Source organism: Labrus bergylta, chromosome 3, assembly GCF_963930695.1.
Source record: "Labrus bergylta chromosome 3, fLabBer1.1, whole genome shotgun sequence".
Lineage (NCBI taxonomy): Eukaryota > Metazoa > Chordata > Actinopteri > Labriformes > Labridae > Labrus > Labrus bergylta.
This window is the reverse complement of record NC_089197.1, coordinates 2,605,884-2,626,602: the sequence shown is the minus strand read 5'-3', so window position 1 is coordinate 2,626,602 and position 20,719 is coordinate 2,605,884. Positions and strand designations below refer to the sequence as shown.

The following is a 20,719-nucleotide window of genomic DNA, read 5'->3' as shown; positions in this document are numbered from 1 at the left end:
GTAATGTATCCGTCATGAGTTACTTTTTTCCTCCTTTCCAATTTATTAAAAAGAAATTCAGACAAAGCAGGAACGTTGTCAAAGTGGTGTTACCGTTTACAGCTTTTAATTACCATTTACAAAGAGTAAGAAACATCTGTTGCATCCAAATCATGTTTATAGATTGTAAACAAACCAACAATGAACTGCTGACAAAGTCATAAATAGCTTTAGGAATAATAAAAAACTGCTTTCTGCTTGGACAAACGTTAGCTCGGGCCAAGGCGCCCGGGTCAGTGCCGTCATGATGAAGGTTTGACCTTTAACACGGTGAAAAGTTGCTCAGGGTGTCTGCGAGAGTGACTCTAAATGTCCACATCGTGATCCGAGACATTTCTTCATCCCGTTCCCTAAACCCAAGGGATGTTGTTTATGGTTATATGACAGATATTTGAAAATACAGCAGGTGATAATTACAATCTGTGATAATTAATAGTGTAGTTTTCTTCACCTGAGCAGTTCTGCCCGGCGACAGCTCTGCAGACCGTCATTTTCAGAGACTCATTATGACGTTTCTCTTTTTTACATGCATCTGTAGCATTTAGCGCTGTGATGTCACTGTGCACATAACTCTCAGCTGCGTATTGACGACCCTGTTGGCAACATTAAGAGGATCTATCAAACCCCTGGTTCCAGCAATGGAACGCTGTCGCTGATGGAGTCCAGAGGTGAGTCAGTATAGAGGCGGGGTGGCTAGCATCCACTGGTGGAATGTTAGCCGACCTCACTAGCATCAGACACGGATCATATAAAAAGTTTTAGAGATTTAGAGTTCTCCTCAGACACCCTACTGTATCTCTGATGTATTTATTTCACTGAGGACATGTTTTGAATCAATTCAATTTAAATAAGTTTGTGAAATCATGGAACATTTTCAATTGTGTCAAATGGGAAGGAGCCAAGCGACCAAGAGATTTTGTCCAACCTAGTAACAGTAACTAAGGAGGGAGGGGCTTGACAAAGGGTTAGTTATCATTTCATCGTTTGTGAAATAACAATAAAAGAATAATAAATATACTGCACATTCATGATGAGTATTATAAAATGAGATATTTAGGTTTTTTGCACAACAGAGATCCTCAGCGGTGCAGAGTTGTCACCCCTGTCGTTAAAACAGGGACTGAAGAATGGGCAGAGATCCTCTGTGAAAGAGCAGCCAGTGAAGGAGTAGATCATATCTTTAGCATCAACGTTGTAAAAGGAGACCAGACCCTCGTCATAATCGACAAACACGCCCACCTTCTGAGGCTGAGCCCTCACCGAGAGGAGGACGTCAGGGTCAGTCAGAGCCACGTACTCGTTTCCGTTCCTCAGCTGCAGAGTCCAGTACCCGGCTTCCGGGCACGACGTGATCTGTCCCTTCCTGTTGGCGGACACGCTCATGACTCCTAAATCCCACTTGGTTTTCCCTCTGACCTCCACCTCGTAGTAGAACCTCCCAGCGGACAAACTCTGCTTCCCCAACACGATCACACAAAATGAAAATCTCTCCGGATTGTCTGGGAGGTTCCTCGCCTCGTCGCTGTGATTGACTTGTTTTCCATCGTCAGACAGAAGGAGTTTGGGATGCGCCGTGTCCGGATCCAGAGTTACATCCACCGCATACCGCTGCACCCTCTGCAGCTCGCCTTCAAGAAGCTTCTCCACCCCTTTGCTGAGGGTTTCTTTAAGTTTGGCCACGGCTCTTGCTATAGTCCCCTCATACGAAGGTTGACGGAGGCTGATTTCAGTCCAGTTCTTGGAGGGCAGGGAGGACTTCAGGGATGAAAACGTTTGGAGGAGTCTGTGGTGGTCATCGGAGCGCGAGAGCTGCTCCACCTCAGCGTTCCTCTTCCTCACCTCGGAGGTCTCCAGATTCAGCTCTTTGATGTAGTCCTCGGCTTGTTTCGCCGTGGTCTTCTGCTTCTGTCTGATCTGTTTGGTTAGCTCGCTCAGACCCGTCTCCACAAACTGCGTCAGAGCGGTGAAGACCTGCACGCCATCTGCCATCTCTCTGTCTGCAGCTTCCCTGCTGAGGGAAGCCGACTGTTGGAGCTCTCTGATCTTAAACTCTCGCTGCTGCACCATCTGCTGAAACTCTGCCTGCGTCTCCCTGAGCTCAGTCTTCCTTCCTTTGCTCTCTTCCGCCAGAGGAACGACGTCGTGGGACTCGTGGTCTGTTTCTGCACAAAACTGACACACACACATCTGGTCGTCCTTGCAGTACAGCTCCATCAGTTCGTCATGCTTTGTGCAGATCTTGTCCTCAAGGTTATGAAGCAGCTCGATGAGCTTATGTCTTGTCAATCTTGACACTGTCTGATGCCGCTCCAGGTGAATCTCACAGTATGAGGCCAGACACACCGGGCAGGACTTCAGGGCTCTCAGTCTGACTCCGGTGCAGACGTCACAGGGAACCTCTCCAGGCTGAGTGATCTCCAAGGCTTTCTTTACCGCCTCCTGCTTGAACTGAATGGCCATCTCAGATATGAAGGTCTTGACATGGAGCTCAGGTATCAAGTCGAAAATCTTTTTACAAACGGGACACTTGCACTTCCTGTTGATCTTCCAGTCTTCGGTGATGCAGCACTTGCAGAAGTTGTGACCACATGGTATGGTGACAGGACGGTTGAACACGTCCAGACAGATGGAGCACAGGATGTGGGCTTCGGACAGCAGACAGCTGGCAGCTGACATGTTGAACACTCTGAGAAAAGAAAACAAGACATTAAATAAGAAGCATGATTGGTCATGTGACCATATGCATTTAACACACCTGTGTATGCCCATGTTATAAAGCTGGGCGAACCTGAGGAAGCTTCAGGTGAGACTCGTCAATTAAGTGACAGTAAAGTCGTTTTTAGTTTGCCTCGGTTTATTTATTTTTTCATGGTGTGTTCCTGCAACCAAGCAGCACCTGAGGACGTCGGTTAGCGGTGCACGGGGTACCCTGTTGGTCAGTAATTATTGAGTTATTAAAGGCTTTATATGCGTTTATATGTATTTTTTGATCCAGCAGATGTCGCCCTTGAGCACTAGCATGAAACCAAAACAACTCGCGCTGCATTGTTGTGTTAGCATGCTAATGCTAGTGATCTTTATTCTGCTGGTATCTTCACACTGCATGTAGATTTACCTGAAATGAGCGTGATCTAGAAACACAGTTAAGCAGTGAGTACAGTATGTTATTCTTCTTTTCTCTAGTCCCTCAATTAAACAACTTTTATACGAGAGGGGAGGAGTCAGCCGGCCGTCCCGGCGATGTAAACAAAGTGAAGATAGGACTCTGAAAACTCTGAAAACATCACAGACAGTGGGACTCGGGTGTTACACCCATTGTAGACAGTCATGACTCACAGAGTTATTTTCAGAGGATATACTTGATTTATATTATATTCAAGTGTGAAAAATCACATGTAAAGACTTTAATGAAGAAGAACTACTACCTTATAAGGGCCACTCTACGCAAGCATCATAAGATCATATTTATGTTCAACAACTTCCTAACTTACTTTCAATTAGCAGCTATTAAGAGGGCAAACTCTTAGTTAATGACCTATTAGCTAAAGACTAATTGTGTAGAATAAGGTGCTAATAAGCGCTAAATAATGACTAATAGGCAGCCAGTATGCTACTAGCTTCCCGTCTCTCTCAGGCTTGAATATAAAATCTCATTATTTACCCATCTGTAGGGTACATGTCAGGCATGTTTATGGACACTAGGCACCCCTCATTCTCACACAGGCAGTTTTGGGGCAGCATAGGGGTCTTTGGTGCCATTCCTAATTACGTCTACCCAGATGTCCGGTAATATGCATCCATGCTGAATTGATGTGCTTGTGTTTCTGTATTTCAGAGAACTAAGTAAAATAATAATTATAAAACTCATGCATGCTTGGAAGTTCCTTTGTGTACAAAGTGTGCAACACATTAATGCATGCAGGGCAATGCCCCTCCATACCTTAAAGAACTGCTCGTCCCACAAACCCAAACAAGACACCTCCGATCTGCCGCCACCAACTGCCTCCAACCCCCAGGACTAAGCTCTGCTCTATGGGGGGCAGAGCCTCCTACTAATCTGAGGGCCCCACAGACAGTGAACTCCTTTAAAAAGGACCTGAAAACTTTCCACTTTAGGGAAAAGAGCCTTTCCCTTCCCCTTAAAACCTTTTCCCTAAAAACGACTGCCTCTGCCTGATTTGACCTGTCTGACTAGTGCTATTGTTTTTATGGTTTTATTGTAATTGCAGCACTAATTAGAACGCTAATAAGCAGCTAGTTAATAGTGCATACGGTGAACATACCACACTACAGCCACTTTCACATCTGCACTTCTGAAAATATCTAGATGAGGACTGCCATCGCGCTATCCCGAGTTTTTCAGGAGTTTTCTGAAAGTGTGAAAGCCCTTTACGTTAAAGCTCCTGTGAGAAAACTGCAACTCATGCTACCTGACATCGTCCCTGTGGCAATGGTTACAAGCATTTAAAACATCAGAAATACAATGTAGAAATAATCAGTCCTTCTCTGACGGTTTTGTTGGCTTTTCACACAGAGGCATCAGAATTGGTTTGAGTCTGCTTTATAACCGGCTAAAAACTGCTCACAGGAGCTTTAATTCTAACATCCTTCTCTATTTCTTTTTTCTCTCTCTTCCAGTGAACAAAAACAATTCTATAACATTTCCATAAAGTTGTGATTAAATCAGAGAAAAACCTGAACTTACCCCGAGTGAGGAGGACTTAAAAATGCCAGGTGGACTGGGTGGAAGTGTTTCCTCTAACAAACAGGTTCTTGTGCTGTCACTAAAGAAACAGTTTGGGGGGGATGTGAGTCCTTTAATGAGGAAAAGAGTCCAGAGTCCGCCTCCTATGCAGGTCATGTGACCCCCCCCCTTGAGCCGATAGCAGCACATTGTTAGTCTTTTCTTCTCTATTTATAGGGACCACCCTGGAGGCTACTGGTCTTTACAGAGTGTGTAAACAAAAGAAACCTTGCAAGAGCTGATCAGCAAGACAGATGACAATGTGTTTGTGTTTGTGTGTGTGTGTGTGTGTGTGTGTGTGTGTGTGTGTGTGTGTGTGTGTGTATGTACGATGAAGACGACTACTTTCCTCATTTTTTTGTGCATGTTATATAAACCTGCAGTGTATTTTACCAGACAGCTGGAGAAGAATACGTTCTCACCTCCTGAGAGGACTTCACGTTCATCCGAATGAAACGGTTGTCCAAACGGTTTTTGGGTCGTTCACAGGTGGCAATCATGTCCTCATAACAATTGCAAACAACAACAACATTTATAACTCACAGTGAACTGAAATTTGATACTTTTCTTTTCTTTTTTTTAACTTTATCATTGTAAATATATTAAAACTAAATGTTACCATGACTTCCTGTCTGTGGTCTATTAATCATCAAACCAGTACTGAGTCAATTCAGTGTCGTGATACTAATATATATACAAACATGCCGGAGCTGCCCCACGATTTCTGAGAAATTCAACTGGCAGCATGCGGGCAAAATATGGCCCCTTGACTTCCTCAAAGTCGACCTCAAATTATTTATAAACTTGTGCACACAGACCTACAGAGACATCAGCTCTCACTGAAATATGAGCAGAATTAAGGAGCTGCTTCATCTGAATACAAACTGTTAGAAATAATAATCATGTGTAAGCAGCTCACACTCATTAAAAGAGGACAGTCACTTTTTTTAAAGATAATTTCTGGGTTTTTTGTACGATTATTAGAGAGACAGGACAGTGGCTAGAGTCCGACATCAGAGAGAGAGAGAGAGAGTTGAGTTTTGTATTATTCATTAAACGTAGAATTTTCCTTCCTGTCTGATTGTATCATTACTTTGTTGTACTAATAGTGTTAGTGTAATTTTATGAGCCTTTTGCTCACCATCAAATTACTCTCACAAACAGCACCCAGAACTGTTTGGTCCGAAAACACCTACAGTAGGTGGTCTGAAGCCTGAGTGACGTCATCCATCTGTTCCTGCAGGGGGGTCTGGAGGCTCATCAGCAGCAGCCGCCATGCTGGAAATGCTGTCTCAGTCTAACTTTCAGTCAACCTAACGACAGGCTGAGAGCTAGAGCTGTTAATCATGTCAGCTACACGCCTAACTATGGATAACATGTATCGTTTTCAAAATCAAAACAGAGCCGTTTAAATAAAATGAACCCCCCATACGGTGTGTGTCAGTGATGACAATAACTAATCAGACCTATTTTGTTTTTTGTACCAGTCTGTAAACATGTTTATTGATGCTGTAAAAACAGTTTTTTTGCCAGTCATGTGTTTGTGACTTCCGGTGTTCCTGGAGCCAGGCCTCTAGTGGACACTCGATGAATCTGCAGGATTTTGCACTTCCGCATTGGCTTCATTTTTCGAGACGGGAGGTTGCCTGACAACTACACAACATGGGGACTTTTTTCTGTCTTCATGGTACCATGCCACCATGGTACCTACTCTGAAGCAGGAGCTAAAAAGGTTCCACTAAACGGGGTTCTGGGAACATAAATAGTTCATAGTTCCTGCAGGAACTAGGAGCGACGGGCGACGATCTCCTTGATGTGTCAGGGCCTTAAAGCTGTACATGTTCTCACATCTCTCTGATCCATATGATAAGGCTGGTAATGGATTACTAAAAGGACATGTAGTTAAAGTCCCTGGAAACCCAAATCAGCTGCGTCCGATTGTGTAGGCACTTTTGCCACCCCGCTATAGAGTGTGAACACTGGGGACAAAAACTACAATATAAATCAGGAAACACTAAAGACACAGAGAACTCGAGAATTTACAGAGAAACTTTACAAAATAAAATCAGGAAACACTAAAGACTAAACTTGGAAAAAATAAGATAAAAACACACAAAGGAAACAAGCAACACCAGGGAAGAATGAGACCTAAAACAAGATAAAGAATTACTCAAAACACAAAACTAAGCAAGACCAAATCATGACACTGTCGTTAGGTTTCCTGGAAGTTAGGGTGAGAGGATTTCCAGCCTGGAGACCGCCACCAATGGGACTCCAAAGGCGCTGCGGGAACAAACGGGTGATGTCACTTAGGCTTTGTCCATTCATGTTTACAGTCTGTGGTGCTGACTCCTCCTTGGCTCCAAGAAGAACTACCTCAGTGATCATGAACATAACTCTAGAAGTAGTCAATCAATCCAAGGTTTTTATTGTTTATAATGATTTTATTTAAAGCACAGACTAATTAAGTTATTATGGTTCCAGTAAACACCTAATATAGGCAATGGATAATACATGAAGATGAAAATGAAGAATCAGTTATTAAAACTTGTTGTCATCATTTTCTGGGAGGAGGAGGGGTCTCTGGATGAGGAGATGTCCGATCGAGACTTGCAGGTCAAAGCGACAGACCACAGGAACACAAAAACACCTGAGGAGATAAAAAAAAAAGAGTTTTAATTCTCTCAGAAAAGGGTGAAGGTGGAGTGCAGACTTCTTGTATGAAGATCATCACACTGACCCTGCAGGGAGTTGAGTATGGTGAACACGTAGATCCCCGGCAGGGAGACGTAGGTGGTGCTCGCTAACCCCCACGGTAGACCCAGCACCCAGCTGAGCCCGATCACCGTGGCACAGTCCTTCCACAACCTGGATCCCTTCTCTCTGTCCATCTTCTGCCTCTCACCGCCCCTCCTCAGGCCCCACATCTTGAACACCACCAGCCCCAGCATGCAGGAGTTACACAGGATCACCAGACACGGGAGAGCCACGGTGGTGATGTAGCTGACCACAAGCCGCTGCTTGAAATCACTGCTAATCCAGCATCTGCAGGTTAGCAACAAAAAAACAACAAAGTCCAAGAACGTTTGAATAACCGCTGAGTTGGACATGAAACAGAGCACAGATTCAAACTCTTGATTTCTTACATGGCTGCTGTTGAGTTAAGATTGTTTTCACCCGTCAGCTCCACTTTGTATTTACCATAGACGCCGGAAATCCCACAAACCACTGCAGTCAGTGTAGGAAGTCCTGCATGAAGACAAGAAACTCAAGTTACTTCAACATGACGTGACAGCTGTGGAGGAGTCGACATGTTCACGCAAACTGGTCACTACAGTGGATACAGTGGATTCAGTTATTTTCACTGACGGACTTTGGATTTCACAGGAGAAAGACATGAGACGCTAAGCAGGGCAATGAGAGTGAGCGCTGTCAGATGGGGACCCATTAGGGAGGTTTCCTACTGTCTTTGCAAAATTTGCACATTTTTGAGCTCCTGCTGTGGTTTAAAGTACGTCAGCCCTCGGGGGGCCCCTAAGTGGCCTGTTGACAAGCAGCGCCTCTGCCCATACACACCCTCTACTTCCTCCTGTGTGAGTGATGTCGAATGAGAACGATATTTTTCAACTGCTCTGGGACAATTTCTTCAAGTGGATTCAAAAGTTTGGATTAAAGACAAATAACAAAACCAAACTTTTCCACAAGGTGAGAAAACATGAAAAAAAGACAAAACACAAGCTCATGAAGACACCTGTAATAAACAACAGTTTCTTTGTGTCTCGTCTTGTTTTCTCAATCTGACCCATGTGGTATCAAAAGGATGTTTTTTTTTATTTCTTTGATTTTTGTCTAAATTCATCAGTTAATTCATTCATTCAACATTAAACAGATTAATTTAATTCTTCTTAAACCATTCAAATAAACGTCATCATACTCTTCACTCACCCCATCCCACCACACTGAGTTTGAGCAGGTATCTCCTGACGTAGATGTTAAACACTCGGACCAGCAGGAGGTACAGGTGGAATCCTTCCAGAGCGGTCCAGGTGAAGGTGGCCAGCAGGGACCAGTGTAAAAACAAACCCAGACCACCACAGACCCAGCCCTCCTCCTCCTCCTTCTCGCCCTTCAGCTGCCACACCCAGAAGCAACACAGCAGGAAGCTGAGGTGGAGGCAGAGCAGCGCTCCCGTTAGCTGCATGTGCACACTGATGGCCTTCTCAGGGTGCCGGCGCCTGGAGAGGAGGAAACAGTTTATCATGATCACTGAGCAGATAAAGGGCTGCATCTGAACAGTCGTGTACAGAGACATGCATCCAATATCACAAAAAACTCAAATTAATAAAAAGGAAACATTTTCACAAAATATAAACTAAACGAAAATCGAAAGTCAAAACAAAATAATGAAAAATCAAACTATTGTAACCTTGAACTGCAAACCTTAAAATAATCTTTTAAAAAAGATCTATATAATATACTGTGTATATAAACCTGAGTCATTGTAGGAAGAATGTGTGACTTTTTGATCCAGTAGATGTCGCCTTTGAGCCCCAGCATAAAAACCAAAACAAACTGCTGTTTGGCCACACCTCCTCCATACTGAAGCACCTCCACTCACGTTCGGCCAAAGGAGTTATCAATTAGAATGCACCATAATTAAAAACCATTAAGAGCAAGCAGGGGACAAACTTGTCCTTTGCTCGAGCTGCAATCACCTGTGTCCTGCGTTGTTGTGTTAGCATGCTAATGTTAGCGCTCTTTAGTTAGCTCGTAGCTTCACTTTGTTGTGTTAGCATGCTAATGTTAGCGCTCTTTAGTTAGCTCGTAGCTTCACTTTGTTGTGTTAGCATGCTAATGTTAGCGCTCTTCAGTTAGCTCGTAGCTTCACATTTCATGTAAACTGACACAGAATGAGCGTGATCTAAAAACTCTTACTAACATCCAAATAATCAGTGAGTATGTTCTTCTTCTTCTCTCTAGTTCTTGACTAAAACAGCTTTTATACACAAGGGGAGGAGCCGGCCGTCCCGTCCATGTAAACACGGCTCTGACAACAACACAGCCAGCGGGACTCGAGCTTCTCCCTCATTGTAGACAGTCAGGACTCAGAGACACATTTACACAGGATGTATAGCTGATATATTAATGTCTAAAATGTCGCACAGTCTTCCTTCAAGGTGTTTCCACATCAGAACACAGTTTTACGGTCTGGCTTTCTCGTCACGTTGGGGTCAAGAAAAGTACTCTTAATTCAATTTGTACTGACATAAAGTTCAATTTTTCTTTCCTGTTTCACACTCGAACCTTAAATAGAGTTTGCGAACACAAGTTCTCATGCAAAGGTCACTTTAGAAAGCCTGAGATGTTTTTTTGTGTTGCGGCCGTGTGATCTATTCATGCTTTCTTTCATTAGTAGTTCATTAGTAGTGTGCGAACATAACATGCTGTGTCCTCACAAAACATTGCAGTTTAAGGGGGCTGCGGCCACATCGGTCAAACTAAGTCAGCGTGAGAAATTAACAGTGTTAAAACCTCAGGCTTTATATTAAGAATTGATCTTGTGGTTGGACTTGTGCAGGAAGAAACACCTTGGGCTCTCTTTTGAAGGTGTAGAATGAAGCTTACAGCGATTTGTAAAAAAAAAAACGGGTCGGGTAGCGACGGAGCCGGACACACTGCAAAAACTAGGACGACGTCTGGGCCTTTAAACACACTGAACTCTGACCGGCTCATTTACCTTCTCTCCTCTCATTGTGCCCCTGGTCCTCTCATTATTAAAACCTCCAGACACGCCGACAGGATGGGACAGGATCTATGATAACCAGCTAACCCATGTGATTAAATGATAGACCCTTTTTTTATTTTGTCTGTTTCTGGATCAGATCAGAGCAGCCAGAGCTCTTTTATCGGCTTTGAGCCTCAAGCTTGAACTGAACTGATACTGACCTGTGTGACTCTGTATCAAGTCAACAACATAATCGTAAAGAGCATTAAGTGAAAGTCCGGTTTTTAGTGTGCTGCATTTGGCTTCCAAAAGGTCTAATTCACCTCAGAAAACTGTGAATATGAAGTGAATCCAAACACTCACTGTTGACAAATGTAGATGATCAGACTGATGGTGGTGAAGAAGACGGACAGAGCTGATCCCACGTAGGTGATGTAGCTCAAGTTATCAGCGCGACGTTTATCCACAGAGAGTTCAGGTTTCTGAAGCAGAGAAACATACGATCAAAGTTCAACTTAACACAATGTTTAAGTGTAAAAATCACAGAGACGACAATAAGCAGGCGTGCTGATCACGGCTTTCATCTCATTATATAATAAATGATTCTTTGGATTATGTTTCGATACATACATATCATCCAAAGGGATTCAAATGTTGTTAGATTGTTGTATCAATAAATACAGATTTTTATTCCAACTCAGAAAACTCTTTCAAGTGTGTGATGAATCTGTGACTAAATTTAAGTTGTTCAAAGCTTGATCCAAAGGCGACTGGACTCGTTTGAAGCTCTTGAAAACGTTTCGAGCAGATGTCGCCCTTGAGCACCAGCATGAAACCAAAACAACTTGCATTGTTGTATTAGCATGCTAATGCTAGTGATCTTTATTATGCTGGTATCTTCACACTGCATGTAAATTTACCTGAAATGAGCGTGATCTAGAAACACAGTTAAGCAGTGAGTACAGTATGTTATTCTTCTTTTCTCTAGTCCCTCAATTAAACAACTTTTATACGAGAGGGGAGGAGCCGGCCGGCCGTCCCGGCGATGTAAACAAAGTGAAGATAGGACTCTGAAAACTCTGAAAACATCACAGACAGTGGGACTCGGGTGTTACACCCATTGTAGACAGTCATGACTCACAGAGTTATTTTCAGAGGATATACTTGATTTCTACATTTAAGTGTGAAAAATCGCATATAAAGCCTTCATCCGTCGTCTGTGGGTCGTCGGGGTCACATGTTCCACGGTGGGACTGGGGCTTTAGTTTTGAGGGAGAATTCAAAACAGCACTGTAGGTTGGTGAAAGATGGTGTCTCAGACCACCACCTCGGTCAAGAGATGGTTTGTCCACCTTTACATGGATGACTTCTTTAACACCCCCTTCCAAACCAACGGTCTTCCCTGGCCAGGATGGGCACCTCGTCATCTCCAACATCTTGTCCTCAGCTGGCTCTCAAGCTGTCCCCCCAATGTATAAATCCCTGCATCCCTCTTCTTCTAGTCCAGTTACCTTTGGATCAAGCTTTGACTTTACCTGGATGACTGAGAACCTACACGGACAAACTGAAGCCGTGCGTTAAGCTCTCTCTGCATCTACATGTCTAAACGTGTTTTTTTTTTGGCAAGTGAAATAAAAATGTTCAATGGCAGATGTCATGAGCTGCAGCTAAACCTCAAAACAAATACTCCCCCGGGTGCTAATGGGAGTGCTAGCTCATTTGCTTTTTTAAACAAAGTGAGCGCTGGGCGTTAAACTGCATCAGGAGGAAAACAGGAAAAGACATCTGTGCCACCTGCCAAAGACGCTTAGCGCCACAAATTTACCACAAGTACGGCAAAGAAGCTCATGTGGTTGCAGCTGCAGATTGTTTCACTTCCAGTGTTGTTGGTTTCACAGCCGTCTGGGCTCCAATACACTAAAACACAAACACAGCAGGTTCATCATAAAATGAAACTTAGGTATTTATCCAAGAGAAAATATATTGTTTATGTCTGGCATGTGAAGTGAACCTGTTCCATTCCCGTGTGCAGACTCGTACCAGAACACACACGTCCCAGCGTCCACCTGAAACACGTTCAACATTAGAGCAGATCTTTACATGTTTAAAGTGTCATGCCAGCACATCAGCTGTCCTTGTTGTACCTGTTTGTTGTGCACAAAGGTTAATCTGACGGGGTGTGGGAGGTTTGTGACCGACTGACTCCCTGCCCTCACCACCAACACAAACCCCCCCATGACATCTCCGTCTATGCGGGTTGGCATGATTGCTCTGCTCTTACTTCTTCTTGGTTCACTCACCTGTAATGAAAAAAACAAACACCAGAGCTATCAGAGGGGGCATGATGAATTTCTGCTGAGGTTAGCTTATTTCAACGTCAACTAAAGCCAAATAACTTACCCGTATTTATAAGAAGCCTTTAAATTAAGTAAAGTCACGAGGAGAGGTGGCTTTGAGTGACAGGTGGATATTGTTGACGTTTGAAATCAACTCAGCTGATTTAGTCACTAAAGCTGTTTTCATACATGCACTCCAGAAAATATCTAGATTATTTTAGAACCACCCTTCCTATTGGCTCGCGCTGAATTTTCCGGAGAATATCCTGCTGAGTTCTCACATCAGCCCACTCGGACTTGCTGCGGAAAAAATACCCGGCAGGAGAAACTGTGTGTGAAGTCTGAGCTGAGGCCTTATAAAACCAGGTCCCTGAGGTTCCTCTGACCAGGGTCTGCTGGTTGTTCCTCGCACAAGGCTAAAAAACCAAAGGAGACTGTGCCTTTGAGGATGTGGCACCTAAACTTTGGAACTGTCTTCCCCCCAGAACTGAGAGCCTTGACCTCTGTGGACACTTTTTAAAAAGCAGCTAAAGACCCATCTGTTCAGACTCGCCTTTGTTTGATCAGTCTGTATTTCATTTATGTGACTGTTTGTACTCTGTTTTTGTTTTTCTGTGAAGCACTTTGTGAGGTCTGCTCTTTAAAGGTGCTACACAAATAAACTTTTACTTACTTACTTACAGCTCCTCCTGGAAATATCAGGAGATTTTCAGGAGTTTTCTGCAAGTGTGAAAGCCCTATATCTCAACCTCTCTCTTTTGTTGTTGGGTCCTTTTGGGGATTTTTCATGAAACATAGAAGTGGAAAGAGTTTTAAATTCCTCAGGACACAAATCACAGAATTCCCATCACATCGACAATCACCTCCCCTCTGGTTAAAAAATGGCTTACACAGAGGGTAAATAGCACCAAAGAGGCTATACTCCCTCAGAACTCTGGAAAACCAACCTGTCTGCAAAGCTGCTCCTGTCCTTCTTTACCACTGCTCTTTAGGAAGTGGGCATACTAACAGTGTGGTCTGCAAACTTCTCAGCAGCAGACATGTCTCTGCATTTATCAGGGATTTTTATAAACAGAAATCCGGGGCTACATCCAGCCCATAAAAAGTCCATAAAAAAAACATCAAACAATGGTGTTAATAAAGTCTGCGAGTCAACGCTGTTGAATACTTTTTTGAGTCAGTTTGTTCTAAACCTATACAAACACATATATTTAAGAAATAACGGATTGTACTGTCACTGTAAGGCCACTTGTGACAGTACAATCTCAATGCAGGCTCACTGCAGACTTTCATCCTTTTCATACTAAACGTGGCGTCACAGTGAGTGTGTGTAGGATGATCCAAAATCATAGTATGCAATTTTGTTTATGTGAGAAATCCCCGGATGATTACTAGACAATGAACTGGGGCTCTTACACTGGCCAATCACAGAGCTCGAAAGCCAGCCAACAAGCGGCTTTAAAGAGGACATATCATGAAAAATCCACTTGTTCAGTGTTTGTGAACATTTATTTGAGTAACCTGAGTGTCTACTGACCAACAAAATGTGAAATAAACCCATCCAGTCCTTTGTTTGTGGTCTGCATAAGTCTTACAACACAGAGAAAAATGCTCAGTTTCAAATGTGCTCTCCTTGTGATGTCACAGTGGGATTCTGGTAAAAAGAAAATGTAGACTCTCTGTCTAGCAAACAGTTGCTGACAACATATGCTTGGCTCCTATCCAAACATAGATCTGCTACTACTTAGGTGCTTCGCTCATATAAGGTTACAGCTTCAGACACCTAAAGGTAGGAGTGTTAACACGTGGTAGACAGACTTGAATAATACATTTCACGAAGTTACAAGATTAATGAATTTCATGAAAATTCGTACTAACAGGGATCTAAGGAAGTAAACCTGTCTCGCCATGAGGTCTCCAAAGTTGAGGTTACAGGGTGACTGACCTTAAAGTAAATGCTTTCGATCACAGTGCTCACCAGCAGCACCTCGTCTGATGCAGCTCCTCCCATGCTTCTTTGGAGCGCCGAGGATGGGATGTAAAACCGGTGCTGAGGCGTGAGGCCCGCTTCGATCTTTAAAAAACAACGCACACATAAAGTCCAGTTAAAGTCTAGTTTGATAATACAGTTTTTAATGTAGCCTCCAAAGATAGATAACATCAAGGTGATCAGAGTGCAATATGTAACTCTGACACCTAGTGTTTAAAATGGGTACTGCGGTCTAAATTCTAAACATTGTAGAGAGCTGTCTCCCCCCTCCTCTCCAGAGTGGATGCTCACACAGGTCACCATGTGGTGGACTCTGAAGCTTCAGTGTTTATCCAGCTCTGCATGGGTCTGTAAACCTTTCTGTGTTCTAACCTCTCTCCATTTTTCAAAAGCATCTCCAATATTGATCCTAGTTTGAGCACGTTTCTGCTCGTGGAGCTTATTAGAAACATGCAGAGGCTTTTTAGGTCGGGTACAATCACTTCTATCTGAACCACTTCTCTTGCCCGCTTCCATCACTGCAACACCTGTTGACCTGATAACTGCTCTCATATCTGGCAAACAGAGGGCGTCCAAAACAGCCGTGTGGGGGGGTCGCCTTAAAAGCGCCTACCTTCTGTGGTCCAAACAAATCCAGAGCATTCAGGAGCAGAATCTAAAGTTAGAAGGAGGACATACTGGCTGCTGCATTGTTGTCAGAGAAGCCAGCACTTCAACATAGCATGTTTCCTTAATGTCTGATCAGATAGTAAGATACCTTTATCATCTCATTGGATAGATATCTTACTGATTGGTCCTTTAATAACAATTCTTCATATTTAGAGGCTACACATATATGAATTATATTTACTAATTTAACACCAAACCAAGAAAAAGCATTCATTAAATACCACTTACAGCCAAGGAAAGATAATAGACAAAAACATGTGACACCCCGAGCCCAAATGTACATATATATATGTGTGTGTGTGTGTGTGTGTGTGTGTGTGTGTGTGTGTGTGTACAATGAAGACGACTACTTTCCTCATTTTTTTGTGCATGTTATATAAACCTGCAGTGTATTTTACCAGACAGCTGGAGAAGAATACGTTCTCACCTCCTGAGAGGAGTTCACTTTCATCCGAATGAAACGGTTGTCCAAACGGTTTTTGGGTCGTTCACAGGTGGCAATCATGTCCTCATAACAACTGCAAACAACAACAACATTTATAACTCACAGTGAACTGAAATTTGATACTTTTCTTTTCTTTTTTTTAACTTTATCATTGTAAATATATTAAAACTAAATGTTACCATGACTTCCTGTCTGTGGTCTATTAATCATCAAACCAGTACTGAGTCAATTCAGTGTCGTGATACTAATATTGTTATTGGTGTCAACGTCCTCATTTTGTTAAAAAAACAAAAAAACAGACCTTTGACACCTGAATGATTATTCCACAAAGTCTTCTGTGCGGTGGAGGCATTTCTGTGTTTTGTATCACAGTGTGTTGAAATGTCTTCACCACACAGATGACTGAGGTTCTTGATGTCAACACACCCCGGTTCTAGGTTATCACATCTAAACCTTTGACATTTGAGTGATTTCCCCCGGAGTGAAGACATTTCGACACACTGCGGTAAAAAACACAGGAATGCAATGACATGTGAATTTTAGTTTCCTGAAAAGCAAACCTCCGACACAATGATGATAACCGGGTTTGCTCACAAACATGCTGGAACTGCCCCACGATTTCTGAGAAATTCAACTGGCAGCATGCGGGCAAAATATGGCCCCTTGACTTCCTCAAAGTCGACTTCAAATTATTTATAAACTTGTGCACACAGACCTACAGAGACATCAGCTCTCACTGAAATATGAGCAGAATTAAGGAGCTGCTTCATCTGAATACAAACTGTTAGAAATAATAATCATGTGTAAGCAGCTCACACTCATTAAAAGAGGACAGTCACTTTTTTTAAAGATAATTTCTGGGTTTTTTGTACAATTATTAGAGAGACAGGACAGTGGCTAGAGTCCGACATCAGAGCGAGAGAGAGAGAGTTGGGAGTGACATGTGGGATAGGAGACCCGGTTCGGATTTCAACCCGGGACGCCTGCTAGAGCACTGTAGCCTCATACGGCTTGCAAACTAACCACCAGCGCCCCCAGGGACAGTCACTTTACATTTCTTTTTAAATGGACTTGAGCTTGTAAGTTCTTTTCTAGTCCATCAGTATTAATCATGCACTGTAAATATGAATGGAGGAAGCCTGAGTGTTGTTACCCATCTGTTCCTGCAGGGGGCTCTGGAGTCCCATCGACAGGCTGAGAGCTGGAGCTGAGGCAGGTTTTAAGGCTCTTTACAATTGGTTACACCTGCGCCCACCTGTCAATCATGTCAGCTACACGCCTAACTTTTGATAACACGTATTGATAATACGTTTTTGAAATTAAAACAGAGCCGTTAAAATAAAATACCTATTTGTTTTTTTGAACCAGGCTGTAAACATGTTAATCTCTGCTGTAAAAACAGACTTTTTTAGAATGGGTGTGTATGTGACCTCTGGTGTTCCTGGAGCCAGCCTCTAGTGGACACTCGAGGAACTGCAGGATTTCGGAGGTTTGGCTTCGTTCATTCACATTTACAGTCCATGACGCGGACACATCTGAAGGCTGAACCTTCTGCTCATGTGCTGTGAACTTTACAGGAAAAGAAACAGAAACTGCAGACACTTCGGGGATTTCTTTTCTTTTGAGAAAGAGGGGAAATGCAGCAATTTCTTTTCAGTAGAGGATTACTTTTAGGATGAAGTAACTATTGACTACAAGAAAGTAATCTAAGCACTCGGCTCACTTTTTAAGGCGTGACTTCCAACTGGTAATTAACCCCTGGTAATAAAATGTTAAAATGTTAAAGGGCCTATAAAGGAACCTTCAGTTGATGTCATTTTGTGCGCCCCCTGTGGACAAATTGATACTTGCATGCTTTTTTTTTCAAGTTATAAAGAAACATCAGTTATAATTCCTGCCTGTCTAGTTGGCTAAAAGGAGAGCTTTAGAATCTGTATCTCTACAGGGCTGTGCTTAAAACATTTCCAGATATCAACTCTCTGTCGCAGTGAAAAAACAGATCTGATCTACAGTTTGAATTCAGTATTCATGATTTGGTATACCCGGTCCAGGGGAGGCCGTAAGTAAGACAGGAGCTGATGACATCATCACAGGAATCTAACAAAAAAAGAAAAGTGTCATCGAGGTAACAAAGTGCATAAAAGTGATTTAAACACACACTGGAAACATTTCTGTCTGATCATCACCTACTGTTGGAAACGCTGTTCGTTTTTTCCCCAGGATGAAATGATCCTCGACCTTCATGTATTCACAGTAAAGTTTTAAATTCATGAACACAGAGTCATATTTAAAATCAAACACAAACGAACAACTCACCACCAGCCAGAGTCTCGTAGAAGCAGACGAGAGAGACGATTAAAACAATCCACATCTTCTCTTCACTGACGTTACACACTTATGTCAAACATCGCTCTGCATGTTTGAGGTCTGCTTGATGAGGTGATCACCGAGTTTCACATCTACAAAAAACGACACGTTGGTGGAGGAGCAGCTCATATTAACAGGAAGTAACTCATAACAATTGTGCTTTCAGAGGTGTTGCTTTGACTACAAGAGATCCAATCTCTGATAAAGAAACTCTGTATGATGTATTTAACCGTGTTTTTTCATGTCTGCTGTTTTGATTCACTGGGCAGGACTTTGTCATGTGGGTTTCGATCGGTTCTTCAGCAACAGATTTGGAGTTTATTCTATTTAACCTCGATGACTGAATCCCTAATCTTTGAAAAAAAGAGGAAGTTTCCAAATGTAACAGTTTTCCTAGTCACAATGTTCTTCATGTTGTCTGCTGGTCATGACATGCAGAGGAAGTGAAACCGAGATCATGGGGTGCCGGTGGTCGAGTGGTTTGTGCGCCCCCATGTAGGGTGTACAGAGGTTGTACACTGTACCCACACCACCATCCTGTCTCTCCAATAAAAGTCAACAAAAAGCCACACTGACATTAAAACTCCAGAGCATTCAGGAGCAGAATCTAAAGTTTCAGTGAACTGAAATTTGATACTTTTCCAAATTGTGCAGTTCTATAATTTTCTAGGGTTCAGGTCTTGTTGGAGGTCAAATGTGTCTCTGGTGTTTGTGACTCAGAGAGTAAAATCTGGATTGAGAGGAAGATAAATGATCTGAATCTGCACTGTTCAGCAGTTAGGGTTAGCTAGGAAAGTCAGACTCTCTTAGGTAGTATGGTGAAATGTGTTACATGAGACACGTTAGTGCATCAGTAGCGTGTCAGACCCACCATTTTTTTTTTTTTTTGTGAAAATTGTATTTTTTGTGTCACAGCCAAAACATATTTTGTTGTTTATAAATTACCAGGAATCCCTTTTTTCTGCTTGTGTGCATTTTTTTTAAATGAAGAAAAAAGTGGGACAGAGCGAGAGGTCAGATCGCGGTCAGGTAGGGATGCATGAGTCGAGAGTTTTGTGCACTTCACGAGAGCTCAGCGATTTTTTCCAAAGTCGAAGGATCAATGGTTGTTTTGTTAGTTTCGTCCAAATAAAAAAAGTAGGAACAGGGTTTTAATGTTATTCTCTGCTGTGCTGCTGTGTCATGTTGATAATAGAAGAGTGTGTGATGATGACACTTGTTGATGTTTGTGCAGGGACATGGGAAGCACATTTAAACTATCAGGTTATTAAAACATTTAAACTAAGTAATAGTTTCTGCAGAGTGAGAGGCCTACAACTCTGAGAGCGTTTATATCGTTATGCACTGAAGTGTCACTGAGAGGTTTTCAACATAATCAAAGAAACCAAAGACGTCTGATCATCCTGTCACACAGAGCAGCAACTAGATCATGTTATCCTAGATGTTGGAGTTTTAGTTGATTACTATTTTAATAACTGCAGAACAACCTCTGAAAGAAAGGGCGGGAGCTCATACAGAAACTTCAATCGATCATCACTTCTAATGTAAATCAGTTTATTGGGATCTACACTGCAGACTGTAGTCTCTGTTAACAGACTGATGCTGTCCAAACAGCTCCAACGTAGGTCAACGCGTCACCTTCACTGCTGTAATCATTATAAACTATAAACTGGTTATTGGACACGTCACAGAGAACTTTGGCTGTGAGGTTTGCCGTCTGCTGAAGTGTAAAATGTTCTGAAATCGATACTTAATACTAAGTATTACTAAAAGGCCTAAGTGATTATAAACCAGAATATTCAAATTAATTAATAAAATGTGAATTTATCATTATATAAAATGACATTTCTCAACTGAAAACAGCCAACACAAAACTCAGAGCACGACGGAGACAGATGTATGTGATTCCACGCCCTTCTCTCCAGTTGATTTTGAGCCATTATTTTGTGAAAGCCCCGGGGGATCAGGAGTTCTGAGTATTTTTGATTTATTCAGTGACTTTTCTGTCTCCTCCTGCCGCGCTCTCGTTGCCGCGGGACCTCAGGGTTTACAAATTACGCACGGCAAAAAGCGCATCACTAACTTGTTCCTTAAAACTTAGAAAACATTCGTACATAGTTTAATGTTATTTTCGACCAGTATTCTTACCTGTAATGGAAGAAATGAAGAAGAAAGAAAAACAAACGTGAGCCTTTTCCGAAAAGCCACAGTTCAGTACGGAATGCGGACTTTACCCTAGGGGATTTCAGCAGACTGCATGGATGCCAACTTCCGGGTTTTCTAAAATGCTGAATGTCTTTGTCCACCCTCACACACTGACTGACTTTGATGCGCGTTCCCACTAAGTCTGTGAGGTTTCAGGTCTGTCCTGCTGTCAGACCATGAAGTGTGTGATCTCTCGCTG

The 20,719-nt window shown here is 42.6% G+C and overlaps 2 protein-coding genes across 4 annotated transcripts; both read right to left on the bottom strand.

The window, feature by feature from the left end:
• Positions 1-59: 59 nt before the first annotated feature.
• Positions 60-4,828, bottom strand: LOC136178550 (E3 ubiquitin-protein ligase TRIM39-like). The gene is made up of 2 exons (XM_065952473.1): positions 4,745-4,828; positions 60-2,725 (listed from the first exon to the last, which is right to left on the bottom strand). The coding sequence occupies exon 2, from the start codon at positions 2,713-2,715 to the stop codon at positions 1,093-1,095; it is 1,623 nt and encodes a 540-aa protein (XP_065808545.1). The 5' UTR covers positions 2,716-2,725; positions 4,745-4,828; the 3' UTR covers positions 60-1,092.
• A 2,363-nt stretch (positions 4,829-7,191) lies between these two features.
• LOC136178549 (adhesion G-protein coupled receptor G1-like) lies at positions 7,192-20,659 on the bottom strand. Of its 3 annotated transcripts, none has more exons than XM_065952471.1 (14): positions 20,464-20,659; positions 18,265-18,407; positions 18,139-18,186; positions 17,991-18,045; positions 15,931-16,021; positions 14,823-14,918; positions 12,653-12,808; positions 12,520-12,574; positions 12,334-12,425; positions 10,872-10,990; positions 8,729-9,018; positions 7,930-8,032; positions 7,524-7,828; positions 7,192-7,433 (listed from the first exon to the last, which is right to left on the bottom strand). In XM_065952471.1, exons 2-14 carry the CDS (start codon positions 18,317-18,319, stop codon positions 7,318-7,320), a joined length of 1,581 nt encoding a protein of 526 aa, XP_065808543.1. In that variant the 5' UTR covers positions 18,320-18,407; positions 20,464-20,659; the 3' UTR covers positions 7,192-7,317. The 3 variants fall into 3 exon arrangements, with proteins under 3 accessions (XP_065808543.1, XP_065808542.1, XP_065808544.1); XM_065952470.1 differs by having other exon boundaries at positions 14,790-14,918; positions 20,464-20,656; XM_065952472.1 differs by lacking the exon at positions 18,139-18,186 and having other exon boundaries at positions 14,790-14,918; positions 20,464-20,654.
• Positions 20,660-20,719: the final 60 nt, after the last annotated feature.

Coding starts and splice junctions, on each gene's coding strand:
- LOC136178549 (XM_065952470.1), bottom strand. CDS start 18,319: ATGTGGATTGTTTTAATCGTCTCTCTCGTCTGCTTCTACGAGACTCTG. Junction 9,019..10,871: donor ATCATCTACATTTGTCAACA/GTGAGTGTTTGG, acceptor CCTCCTCTCCAG/GCGCCGGCACCCTGAGAAGG. Junction 7,829..7,929: donor CTTAACTCAACAGCAGCCAT/GTAAGAAATCAA, acceptor GCTAACCTGCAG/ATGCTGGATTAGCAGTGATT.
- LOC136178550 (XM_065952473.1), bottom strand. CDS start 2,715: ATGTCAGCTGCCAGCTGTCTGCTGTCCGAAGCCCACATCCTGTGCTCC.